Source organism: Ciona intestinalis, chromosome 3 (assembly GCF_000224145.3).
Source record: "Ciona intestinalis chromosome 3, KH, whole genome shotgun sequence".
Classification (NCBI taxonomy): domain Eukaryota; kingdom Metazoa; phylum Chordata; class Ascidiacea; order Phlebobranchia; family Cionidae; genus Ciona; species Ciona intestinalis.
Genome location: NC_020168.2, coordinates 4,068,943 through 4,082,013, shown reverse-complemented (window position 1 = coordinate 4,082,013; position 13,071 = coordinate 4,068,943). Strand labels below are relative to the sequence as shown.

General features: G+C 36.7%; 3 protein-coding genes across 3 annotated transcripts in view; all 3 read right to left on the bottom strand.

Moving 5' to 3' along the window:
* LOC100178810 (testis-expressed protein 11-like) overlaps positions 1-9,640 on the bottom strand; it is a 17,058-nt gene extending 7,418 nt beyond the window's left edge. Inside the window, exons 1-9 of the mRNA XM_002124597.2 lie at positions 9,099-9,640; positions 8,706-8,887; positions 8,273-8,455; positions 7,671-7,788; positions 6,595-6,668; positions 5,813-6,046; positions 5,332-5,459; positions 1,178-1,312; positions 380-531 (exon numbers count right to left, since the gene is read on the bottom strand). Of these exons, the coding sequence (XP_002124633.2) occupies positions 380-531; positions 1,178-1,312; positions 5,332-5,459; positions 5,813-6,046; positions 6,595-6,668; positions 7,671-7,788; positions 8,273-8,455; positions 8,706-8,887; positions 9,099-9,147 (1,255 nt within the window). The 5' untranslated portion in view covers positions 9,148-9,640. The remainder of the gene's footprint in view (positions 1-379; positions 532-1,177; positions 1,313-5,331; positions 5,460-5,812; positions 6,047-6,594; positions 6,669-7,670; positions 7,789-8,272; positions 8,456-8,705; positions 8,888-9,098) is intronic.
* LOC100186769 lies at positions 1,795-4,059 on the bottom strand. Its single transcript, XM_002131261.4, has 2 exons — positions 2,849-4,059; positions 1,795-2,727 (listed from the first exon to the last, which is right to left on the bottom strand). The coding sequence occupies exons 1-2, from the start codon at positions 2,936-2,938 to the stop codon at positions 2,008-2,010; spliced, it is 810 nt and encodes a 269-aa protein (XP_002131297.1). The 5' UTR covers positions 2,939-4,059; the 3' UTR covers positions 1,795-2,007.
* Positions 9,641-9,998: 358 nt separating the features above from the next.
* On the bottom strand, positions 9,999-12,739 carry LOC100176542 (mitochondrial thiamine pyrophosphate carrier-like). The gene is made up of 6 exons (XM_026833946.1): positions 12,609-12,739; positions 11,968-12,114; positions 11,482-11,664; positions 10,899-11,070; positions 10,595-10,686; positions 9,999-10,524 (listed from the first exon to the last, which is right to left on the bottom strand). The coding sequence occupies exons 1-6, from the start codon at positions 12,729-12,731 to the stop codon at positions 10,330-10,332; spliced, it is 912 nt and encodes a 303-aa protein (XP_026689747.1). The 5' UTR covers positions 12,732-12,739; the 3' UTR covers positions 9,999-10,329.
* Positions 12,740-13,071: the final 332 nt, after the last annotated feature.

The window sequence follows — 13,071 nt, the reverse complement described above, 5'->3', positions numbered from 1 at the left end:
AACCCCTAATTACTAACTCATATAACCACTAACCCCTAATTACTAACTCATATAACCACTAACCCCTAATCACTAACTCGTATAACCACTAACCCCTAATTACTAACCCATATAACCACTAACCCCTAATCACTAACCTATATAACCACTAACCCAAAAATACTAACCCATATAACCACTAACCCCTAATCACTAACCCATATAACCACTAACTCATATAACCACTAACACCTAACCACTAACCCATATAACCACTAACCCATGTAACCACTAACCCCTAATTACTAACTCATATAACCACTAACCCCCAAATAATAACCAATATAGAATATACCCATCCTTCACTAGTGCCGAAAATTTCATTACTCCAACTTCTCACCTGTCAAGAACGTCTGTGTATAATCCAATGCGTCTTGAGGTGGCAACCTTTGCACTGCAGCTTGCAGTTGCTGGACGTGAATTTTCCCAACTTGCCTTGAACCGTTAAACCGGGATAGAAGCTCCTTTAACCCTTGGTCACAAAGTTCGTACCTAAATGAATGAATGTAACTTGATTTGTCGTTCTGTGGCCGAAAAAAGACAGTTGTTATAACACGGGTATTCATACACCTCTAGTCGGCCTACGAGTTACCATGTATTTTACTTTGTAAGTATTTTTTGGGGGGATTTTTATGCATGGCTAATAATTTAGACAACTCATTAGTGACCACTGAGTTGGAGCAATTGTCGTTAAGTGTTCTGCCCAAGGTCACATACGCTCACAATGCTAGCAGTAACGACCCTTTAACCCATTAACTGTATAATAACTATTTCTATGTCAGAAATGCAACTAATACTTGCTGTCTAGATACAAAGGAGAATAAACACGTTTAAATTTAATATGTTGAATCGGTGCTTTTTTACCAGGGGAATACCCGTGAGTAAGAAGACTTGAATACACGAACAGACATTAATATTTAACGTTAATAAAAACACAGACTAAACGAAATTAGGATTTCGTAAAAGTTCTTTATAAAAATCTAAATTGCATTTAAGAGCTGAAAGAAGTGTTGGTTTGGGGTAATGGGCCAACTCTGGCACAAATTACAGGTCCCATAGCGTGTCACACTATAGGACCTCACCCACGTAAAATGAGATTGTTATGCAAACGGTTAAGATTTTACGTGTATGACGTCACCTGCCGTTTGTATTGAGAATCGCACAAGCGTTGAGTCCCACCTCCATTTCAAGGTCACTGTGACGTAACAGTTCTTCCATAACCTTTCTGACGTCACAGTCGGGGAGGGCCCGATTTTTCGACATGATTTTGAGCCTGGTAATAATAAAACATAAAACTAACTTGTTTATATTTGCAGTCGTTATAACTCGGGTGTTCTGTTTCATACACCTCGTACAGCGGAAACGTGCCTGAAGTATTGAAATAAACACCAGTTTCTATAAACATTTATAATGCAACTATTTATATATTAGGCCAAAAACAGTATACATACACCGTTTTCTCGCCTAGAAATTATATATGTACACTGGAAATATATAGTAGGTTGGGGTAAGATGGGACAGCTTTTCGCTGTATTTTCTCGTTCTATTTGGTAGTAAATATAAAACATTCAAAAAATTATAAAACCGTATCTTAACGACTCCTATAGACCATTGTTAATTGTTTAAAACACAATCCGGATATTTAGATTTTATAAGCTAAAGGTGTTCTGCCTTCCCCCATAGTACTATATATAAAAAAATTATATACCCATTTACTAAGGTAGTCTTTCATCACAAACGTAATAAAAAAAAACCTTTTTTACATTGTTGTTTTATTTTCGAAGTTAAGACACAAACGCAATAACAAACAGAACGAATAAAATAAAAGAAACAACGGAAGAAATGAAAATATATAGATGTTGGTATAACTATAACGTAATGCACGTTTATATTGGTCGTTTGGAGTTCAAGATGCTCTCCAATCTAGTACATGTGATCCGCTCATACTAGTTAAGTGCTTTGGCTCATTTATTCTGGTGAGACGCCGAACCGACTATAAACCGCAGTGTCAAAAATCGATTTTGCCTCGTGAAAGCCATCCGCTAGATATCGCTCGCGTTCCTGCTCGCGCACCAAGTCGTCGTGGGAAACTGAGATCACTTCGTTCGGGAATCTGTACTTGGGAGATATGTGGGCTAGCTTTGGCGTGTTTGGTTGCGTTCTAGACCGCATGGCTTTTCTGTTAATTAAAGGGCTTGAACAAGGACTAGTGGGGTGACTGTCGCTACGGGGTGGGGGCTTCAGCATTGCTTTTCGGCGCTCGGCAGCTAATTTGTTGCGTGCGTTCCATGACATGGACCTAGAACGGCCGCAAGACGCTGTGGTCGAAGCGCTGGTGATACGTTTTCTAGGAGCGCTTGGGGAAAGAAGGAATTTGGGGGAAGATGGCTCGTTTTTCGCGCCGTTCGAGCTTTCGCTGTTAAGAGCAAGCGGGGAAATTGGTGTTTTCGGTTCTTCTAGTTCAATGTCTGTAAGTCTTACATGCAGCTCGTGCATGACGCTCGTGAAAGTTGGCGAACCGTCCGGTAACCGGAATTGTTCTTCGTCGCTGGACGGTGTGTCTGGGGTGTGGCTACCATCTTTTTGTGACGTAACATTACCCTGGATTCGAGATTCTTCTTCCAGAAATTTCTGCATTTGTTTGTTGATTGGTTTTTGTGGCGGACTAACATTAACGTTCGAATCATTCTGCAAAAAAATAGAACTTTAAAAACACGTCAAAAATTATTGCTACATTTTTTTTAATACAAAAAAATCGGAAACACGCCGAATAATAATGCTAAAAAGCCACAAATGTTGGTTTTCTTACTTTGTTCGAGTCTGGAATTGCAACAGGATTGCTTTGTTTTTGCACCGGATTGACTGAAGTACTGTCCATGGCAATGACACCAACAACCATCTGCTTTGCTACGTAGGTTTTGACCGGCGATAATATAAAATATACTGAACTGAACCCTAAATAATCTTCAGCGACGACGAGAAATACTTCACAAAACTTGAGTCCCTTATCGACTTTTTTCAATTATCGAGAAGTTTCCTGTTTTTAGAATTTTCGAACGAAAAGTTTCCAGAAAAAATTTCAAAACGTTAATCGTTTATCGAAAGGCGAAAATTTTCGACTTTCTAAATGGATGTTCGTTCTTCGGTCAAAATAAACACGGAATGATTCGATTCCGACCTGGCACCCGCTATAATAACCAAGCCCACAGCACCTGTTGTGTGGCAACAATAGGGCGGCCAATCAGAGCATGTCACGTGATCCTTTGTTTTGACTGGAGTCCTTGGGCTGATTTTTCGTCAAAACAAGAAAGCGTGGACGTATTGCTGCCGTCATAGGGTATCATATGGATTGGTATTGATATATACTATTGATCTAAGTTACATATATGTATTGATACCTTGTGTTAAGGTTCATTTAACCACACAGTTTGACGTGTTTAAATGACGCGCGCGCGTGGCTTACGACGTCAATACTTTGTTTACATTTTCCGCTAGAGCATTGTTCTATTAACCGCGCCAAAACATAGGCGGGACAAAAGGGAGGAGACAACAAACATATAGTTGTTATAGTTGGGGTAAAATGGTACATGTTTACTTTCTTTTTTTATCGTCCTATTTGCTAGTTGTTAATACAGGATATTAACATACTAATATAATCGCATTCTCACAACCAAAACAGCGCCGTTTACTGTTAAAAACACGATGCTAATTGTTAAATTTCTATAACTTCGCAGTATATTGAATGAATGAATGTAAATAAAGTATTATGCATATAAGTAAGCGGTTACCCTTAGAAAATGGCAATAACGATGTTAAAGAGCCTCGTGTGAGATGCTACAGCAGATTTGGATTAATAGGCGTTTCTAGACTTGCCTTTGCCCTGGAACTAATTTATCACAGTCATGTCCATTGCGGTATGTGAAGCAGGTCCAGGTGGTACGCTAATAACATACTTGAAAACCTATTACAATAAGAAACAAAAAAAACGCGGATATAGCCGGATACACAAATAAAATTTGGGCAACACTGAGCTGCGGCGTAATTTATATCAGTAATGCTTATTTTATCGTCAATTTATAATATGTTAATACAACATAATACTGTGGGGTAAGATGGGTCCGTATATAAACACCTAATATGTGGTGTTTTCTTATCGCGTTTATAACGCTCTAAAATAGGGTCGTGAGAATACGGTTATTTGAGTGTAAATATTCTTTGTTTACTACCAAATGGAACGAAGAGAATGGAAACATGGCTCATCTTACCCCAACCTACTAAATCGCGTGTTTTATAGCAATAACTATGTTTTATAGCAAGAACTAAAAAAAATTTTTTCGTGTGTTGGGTAAAAATTGATTTAAAACTTTTTTTTTTTTATTGCCCTTTGAGGCAGTTTTGAGAGTCTGTCTCTGTCTGCATTTCTTAATTGATAAAAAGGTGGCCATATTGAAAATCTTTTGTCAAAACAAGCTGTTAAATAAACGAAATATATGGAGCAGCGTCACCCAAGCTTCTGATCAGAGTCAAATATTCTAAACCTCCTTATAACAATAAAGTGTGACGTAAATGTGACGTCACATAGGGTGTGGATTGTGACGAAACAATAGGCGGGAACAAAAAGAAGACGATGGTACAATTTGTTAGCGACACACCGAGCGTAAACAAGGTTCGAATTACATGACATGGGGTATCTTATACATATACACGCTGAATTGCTAAGTAGACATTATACATGATGGCGAAATTTACAGTAATGAACTAATGAGCAATCCATACGTGTACATAAACTGAACTACGCGGTACTGTAAAGTAATTTTTAATGGTATATAATACTGTGGGCCGTTGGGTAAGATGGGAAACCTTTAGCACATAATATTCAAACACTCTGATCGTGTTTTAAACAATTAACAACAGTCTATTGAAGTCGTGAGAGAATATAGTTTTACAATTCTTTAGTTTACTATCAAATGGGACGAGAAAGAGTTTATGTCCGTAATTATTTTGGTTGTTTTATTTTTACAAAAAAAATAAAGAACGGTAGAAATTTATTGTTTTATATTTTGTCGTTTATTTAAATCGCTTTAGTCTTTCCCTTTTAAAATTCCTATATATAACATTATAACATTGGTAGTAAACAAAGAACATTCAAAGAATTATAAATCGTATCCTTATGACTCCCATTGAGCGTTGGTAATTGTTTAAACCTACAAAACACGATACTTGGATATTATGTTTTTCACCACATATGTGAAAAACGAATACCATAGCACATAGATGTTATTTCATGTTTACCTTAAATGTATCCCTGCTGGATGAGCATGATATGAATGGGCGAGATCAACTGCATTTAGAGATTTCTCCAAGTTTTCCTTTTCGCCTGTTTCGCTGTACACGTGCGCCAGCAAGCGGAGAGTCAAAGCCTAAGAGATTTACAGTTTTGAATTTTGTAGTTTTACATTTTAGTGATGGTAAAAAGCTAGAAATGTTTAAGACATTTCTTATAAAAAAAGATATTATATAGTAGGGTGGGAGAAGATATGTCACTTTTTTGTTCTATTTTCTCGTCTCCTTTGATAGTAAATAAAAAACATTTAAACAATTATAAACCGTATCCCCAGGTATCCCGTACTCCCTTACCCTATACTATATACGTAATCAGGCCTAGTAAAATATTAAAGTTTGGAGTTGCTTATTTTACATTTTAGTGATATTAAAACTGCAAAAAAATCATTCCTTCTATAAAAACAGCAGGAGATTAAAATAAATTTCTCACCATATTTTTCTTTTCAGTTTTCACTTTCCGTTTTCCCGCTTCGAAACTGAGTGTCAACCACTTGATAGCGGTATCGAGCTTCCTTTCATTGGTAGCGGCAAGACCGAGGTTATACGCTGTGGCCGATACACGGTCAAACTCTCTATCGTACACGCCTTCCCCAGATGCTAGATCCATGTTGGCAGCCGAGGTTAGAACCTCAAACGCCCGCGTGTGGTCTTTTGCACCCGATGCCTGAGTTTAAATGGGGTGAACTTAAATGTATATTGCCGTTATTGGTTGGGAATCTTAGGATAAAGGGTTTTTCGTTTTTAACTGTACATTTTGAGATTCTATAATTATATAATTTCCGCTTTTAGTATTTAAGAATGTTTGCAGAACTATATAATATAACCGTATAACCTTAGGATTAACGTATAATAAAGATACGGAAAACCAAATCAAAATGACAGCTGTCTAAATTTATAAGCCGTATTAATAAAGTGGGGAAGATGGGACACTTTTTTATTATAATTTCCCATCCCATTTGGTAGTAAATAAAGAAAATTCGAAGAATTATAAAACCGTTACTCCACGACTCGCATAGGCCGTTGTTTTGTTAAAAACGCGATCAGGATATTTCGTTTTATGTGATAAAGATGTCCCATCTTACCCCACAGTACTACTACACAGCGTGTTGTTTAAAATATACCGGCAACGAAGAAAAAATGAAAATAGAGAAAACAATGTCAATGACAAAATGTCAGGTAAAAATAGGATGACCAATATGTATTTACACTTACCGCAACAGCCATGTCACAATAAACCCGCATTAGCTGCTTGTTAAGAGACGTGATGTCCTGCCTCTTGTCATCAGCTGTCGATTTAATTTATCCACACGTTATTAAGCGTATGATGTGCCGCTTATGTGATGTGTAGACGGATAGCGCCATATGAATTTCAATTACAACTATTGTTTCGTCGCTATTGGCTTTTTGTCTAAAGTATTTCTAAATCTTGGGTACCGTAACCGATGAAACAAATAAAATTATTATATTTTTTTGATTGATTCGTTGGACTACTACAGTAGTTATAGTGGGTTGGGGTAAGATGGTGCATGAAATTTCTTTCTTTTTTTATCGTCCCATTTAGTAGTAAACAAGCAATATTTACAGAATAATATAACCGCAACCTTACGACTTCACGATTAGGAACTAAAATATTCCAAACATGGGATATTATTTTTCATAGCCAATGGCAACCATCTTACCCCACAGTACTATATACATGACAGTAAAGTAACCGCATACAGTATCAGTAAGCGATGTTTATGTGAAGTGGTGACAAGTAATGTCATTTATATAATACAAGTCACTTCCAGAGTTCAAAGTTTACAGTATTTATAATTTACAGTACGGGAGGCGTTATCACTGTTAAATAAGTCAAATCAAGTTAAAACCCTCGTTAAATCACCCCCACCGACCCCCTCTACACCCAGGGAGCCCCCTACCCCACGTAATACCAAGGACAGACGGGGCAAAAGTATATCAAGAAGGTCAACTAACATGAAACAGCTGGGTACCCTAGATACGCAGCTAACGCATCACACACGCTTTTTATGAATGAACATATTTATCCACATGCTTACTTATACAAATTACTATGTATGTAACGTTGCATGGGGTTTTGGGTAACGTTATTGGTGAGTAATTTCCTATTTTTAATCACTTTATCAAATTTTAATGTGCGGATGACAATTTAAACAACCGGTAACGTACCACTGGCACTGGGTTGGAAAAATTAACCTTAAGCCTTTAAGACCGTATCATTGGCACGCAAGCTTAATAATGTTTTGATTCAGAAACCTGTTCTCACTCACCGGATGCCTTGACACTTGTCATCAGTGTGTCGATGTCAGTTTTAGCGCAAGTCAACAAGTTGCTGGATTTAACAAACTCCTCAAGGTCGAGCCAAGTTTTACCCACTTTTGCCGCCATCTTGTAAGGTTACGGTATAGTAAGGTGGGAAAGATGGGACACCTTTTCATTCTATTTTCTCGTCCCATTTAGTAATAAACAAAGAAAATTCAACGAATTATCGAACCGTTTCCTTAATACTTCCAATTGTTTAAAACACGATCAGGATATTTGAAAATTATTTTCTAAAGGTGTCCCGTTTTCCCCACCCTACTTTATAGAAACAAGGCAAATATCGTATACGGATACGGGATGGTAAAATTTTGACTCACATATCAGAGCTTAATTGTTTAAAGTGGACAGTCGGACTATGCAAAACATATTCTAATTTGTTTAGGCGAGGTTCTAACTTTTAGGGGTCGCACACCGGGAAATTTATAGTTCAAAACTGGTTCATTACCGAATAGCTAACTGCTATGCATTTACATGTAATTGTAAAGGTTATCAGAAATGGGTTTAACTATTAATAAATGCACTAACTTGTTCAACTGGTATAACCACTCACCATAATACGCCGATGCATATACGGGTTATTAGCAGGGTCATTTAAATCTCCAGGTAGACATAGCGGACAAACGATAAGGTCGTAGCATATTTGGCGCAATACAGCAGCGGTCGTATCTTTGATTGACCCAAGAGTTTGTTTACCAACAGTCACATTCCACAAAGAGATCGCCACCTCTTCAAGCTAAACTTACAATTTTGTATAGTGAATGAATGTAATTTGGGCAACGACTTATATCCAGTGATTTCTGGACCAGATGCAGTGAAAACATTGTTCGGAGCCGGTTAAATAGTATACAGTGGTGCGGGATGCAATCCCATTACGGCTAATTAGTAACGTTTTACGAAAAACCAAGGTACGTACGGGAAACCCATTAAATTAGCCCACTGTCGTATCTCCACTTCAAATGCGAATTGACATTAACGTTACGCACCTGTTTAGCAAACATTTTAAGTTTAAATCGCTGCTCCATAGTGACACAGGAACCAGTAGGCGAGCCAGTCGTATCAGCAACTCGTGAAATCCAGTTCGAATTTAGAACTTCGGAAATTGATGTTACGCTACGTAATGTTTCTTCATCTGAAAGACGATCCACCTCAAGCGATTTCGTCACATCTGCAAGGAAAACGTGTTTAACAAATTGAAAACTGGTTAGCATTGCGCATACCTAAGTCCTTATACATGCAGTCGCAATATTGACTATACAACACATTGAAATTCTGCAGGTTTAGCTGCAGTTACGGTTTTTGAGCAATTTACATTGTACACAGATTAATTTTGTATACTTGACGAAATGGCGATTTAAAAAGTAAAGTACAAACCGTACATTCAATGGAAGCACGAAACGCTGCTAAACGACCTTCCAAAGTTTCCATTATTAAACAGTACAGCAATCCCTATTTGTATGTGCTGAAAAAACGTACTGTCCATCTTTATATTTGGCAATTTTTACGTTACGTTGTGCATGCGTACGGTTATAATGCTTGTGTACTAAACTAAACGAGCCAAACCTAACTGTTACTTTGTATATTCAGTTATATACGCAGCTTTCTGAACACAGTAACTCGAACACATTTTACTATTTCCCTCTTAATTTTCGTAACTTTGTGACGTAATAACCTATAAAGTTAAGGTGCACCCTCGTGATAGCGACGTCATTAATCTTTAAACTACGTAAACTTAATATATCTGAATGCACAACATTAATCTCACGACTAAATTATACCGCATCGCCATCAAATTAACATGAAAAGTACGGCTTATGGCTCTTGATGTTGCATAACACTTTTTAGTTACCCCCTGACTATTTTAAACTGATAGAATCTCATTTTACACCAGAATTACCAAAAATGCAGGAGATTTTGAGGTAGCATAGACTGCCATAAATATATTTGTTGCTAAAAAGAGCATGCAAAATAAATAAAACATTCAAACAAAGTTAAACTTCTAACAAAGAGGCTCTTAAACAGTAGATATGAATCAGGCTTTTTTAAACTGAGCGAAACATAAGATTCATGATAAAGGCTTAACCCATGACACACTGTGGTATTAGCCATAACTAAACATGTTTTCCACAAAGTGGGATCCAGTGCATTAGTAACCCTTGATCTTAAGAAGATTAAAACAATAATCTATATTTGTGTCTTATTTTTTGAAAGATTTAAAAGGTCAGAGCAGTTCGAACTTAGGTAAAGAATTAAGCTTATAAACTGACGTAACACACTTGAAAATTTAAAAAAGAGATTTTAATGATGGAACCAAACGAGGTGCACATTAAAATAACAGTCTCATGGTTGCAATCGTTACAAATACTAACAAGAAAGCAATGGAGAACATAAGGTAAACTGTAAATATGTACTATGATACTACCGGTGGCAATAACGCTATTCGTGTTAGGGTGTCAATGATTTCTGGACGCAAACAATGTATTAAGATATAGAACCAGCAATTAAAACACATGTTAGGTAATGTCACAGCTAAATAAATGACACGCAAAGGACACCCAAACCTGAGCGCTAACAACAGTGTAAGGCATACATTATTTGAAGAATTACCATCTACCTTATGAAATCAGAAATGCATTCGTAAGTTAGGAAAATAAGCGCAGACGTGCATGTGGACTTAATCGCTGCAACATGTAAGCCTTTGTAAAAGCCACGCACGCCTTCTTGCTTTTTAATAGTCGAAATACAGTCCCTGAAACCATTGTAGGTTACTACTTCTGAGATAGTAGCTTCGCTAAAACCTTGTACCTATACAATATGTGCAATTGTTAGACAAGCTTTTTGGTGGTAAAACACAAACAAACGTGATTTTACAAACCTGCAGCCTTTTCTTTACCACATCCATTGGATAAACAATGCATTTGCTCATTAAACCAGCACCTCCACCACATATGGTATGACTTACTGGACCTGAAACAGCAGTTATAATAAATTCATTAAATTGAATATCTACGTTGAGGAAACATCAGGCAGCAAACATTGTGCAATTAACACGCAGACAAACGTGTCACCAAAGTTGGTTTGTTCTGTGTTTTACTAGAACTGTTTTTCTTTTTAAATGATTGACCTATTCTGCTAATCTTGCCAAATTACCAGAAACTCTCTTATGTAGAGTCACGTACCTTCATTGAAAGAGCACTCTCGCCATAAACCTTGCAGCAGAGAGTTAAAACAAAAGGTGAAGCCAGAATATGGGATTATTTGACTTAGTGCTGGAGTGAGTCCCTTAAAAAAACTCGATAAACCCTCTCCCACATACATTCCCTTTATTGCCGAGGTCACAGTACGGTATTGCTGTCAGATAGAAACATATTGTTCACTTATTAATATTAACTATACAAATATTGAATTTTATTTACAAAAGAATTAAAGTAACACTGATACTTGGCTATGTTACCGAAAACGAATAGATTGATTTTAGTGTTAAAGCAGAAAACCTTGACTTTGATTACCTAAACATTTCACTTGGACAAAATGGTCAGTGGTACAGAACTTCATATTAAATTTCTGTTTACATATTACAATTATAAATACCGGTGCCTTGAAAAAACTATTTTACAAAAGTGAAACCGCAAAAATGATTTTAGAAAAATGATGGTAAAGGTTTTTACAAAAGGATAATGAAAATTAAAACAACTTGTTTACAGTAAACTGCTGTAGGCACTTGTGAATTACCATGCCTTGAGAGGTTGTTCATATATTTACTTTTGGTTCTTTCTGTGCAGCAAAGCGTGTTCGAACAACATCAAACGGTTGAGAAGTCAAAGTACAAATTGCACCACTTAGACACCCACACCCAAAATGAACAACACTGCGTACGGAGTGGTCATCTTTTGAATGTGGAATGATTTCATTGGCTGCTTTGGTTATGTATTCAAATGAAGCAAACTTGAAAATCAAAACGTACACTTTAACCATTAATTTGTAACGGACATTTTGACCAAAATTTAAAACAAAAAACGAGTGTCCCAAAAACTTTACATTTAAGAGTATTTTTAAAGAGCACAACATGTACTATTCTGCAACTAAATTTTGTAAACCTTTATTTTAAATATAAATATTAAATATTTTATATAATAATGTAAACATTTCCTTTCCTATATTAAAAGTAAATAGATTTTAAATAGAAACTATCTTACACATGACATCATTAATTTAAAATGGATTGTTTTCTACTGATGTGTAAAATACCTGTACTCCACCATAGACCATTGACAGCAGCTGGGCAGGTACATGGCCTTTATAAAACCCATAAATGCTTTCCTCCTTCCATATTGTTTTCACAGCCTGAATCAGGCCATTATACTTAAGCTCAGAGCGAACTGTTCCTGGCTGCAACTGGGAATATAGAATCTGGTTAGAATAGGTAGCTATTTTAGCAGCAAGCTTTAATAGCATAAAATACACATTTTGGTCATGTGAAGTGCAATGAAATTTCGCCTAATATTTGACCAACAAGGTAGTATGCTGGTGTGACTACATTTGTATTCTATTTCTTTAGTTTGTTTAGTCCTTGTTTGAGGATCTAGGATTAAGACCGGTTTTGGCCAATTACCCCAATACCCAGACTGCTTATGTACGCCCAAATGGAATGTGCTCAGGGACATTCATGCAACTAGTGTGACCCCATTTTGCAACATTTCAGGTTCTCCCAGTACCCAACATGCTGTTCAATGTATATATTTCTTATTCTCATATGGCAGAGCAGCAAAGTGCCTGCTTACAAGATACCAAATGTGTAATTTTACCATACTATGCAGTCTGGTTTACTGCCGTATTAGTATCAAATTAACCGGACACCCCACACAATAAGTATGGATGCACAATCTTACCTGAAACCTTATCTTTACTACATCAATGGGGCACACCAAAGCCCTGGTTATCTGTCCACCAAAAACACCAGCTATACCTGATTTTAATATGTTTGTTTCCTTTTCCTTATCATAGCCAACCATAATTGTAAACACCTGACAATATAAACAAAACTTGTTAAAGTGTTATAGCAATTATACACACAGGAACAAGTGTACAAAACGTATCTGTCAAAACTATAAAACTCTTTAATATGGGTACCTACAATATCTACCTAACTTAAACGCCAATTCACTTATAAACACAAGTGTTATGACTGCATACTTTTATCTAGCCGCTTCGCCTTTGCTCACGTTTTGAGCCAACGCGTGCCTTTTACGTCTGCATGATGTAAACGCAATGCAAAAGCATTTATATATCGCTGATGTCTATGTTCGTTGGAGAATCTTCACACACACGTTTCGTGCGCTACACCTCTGAGCA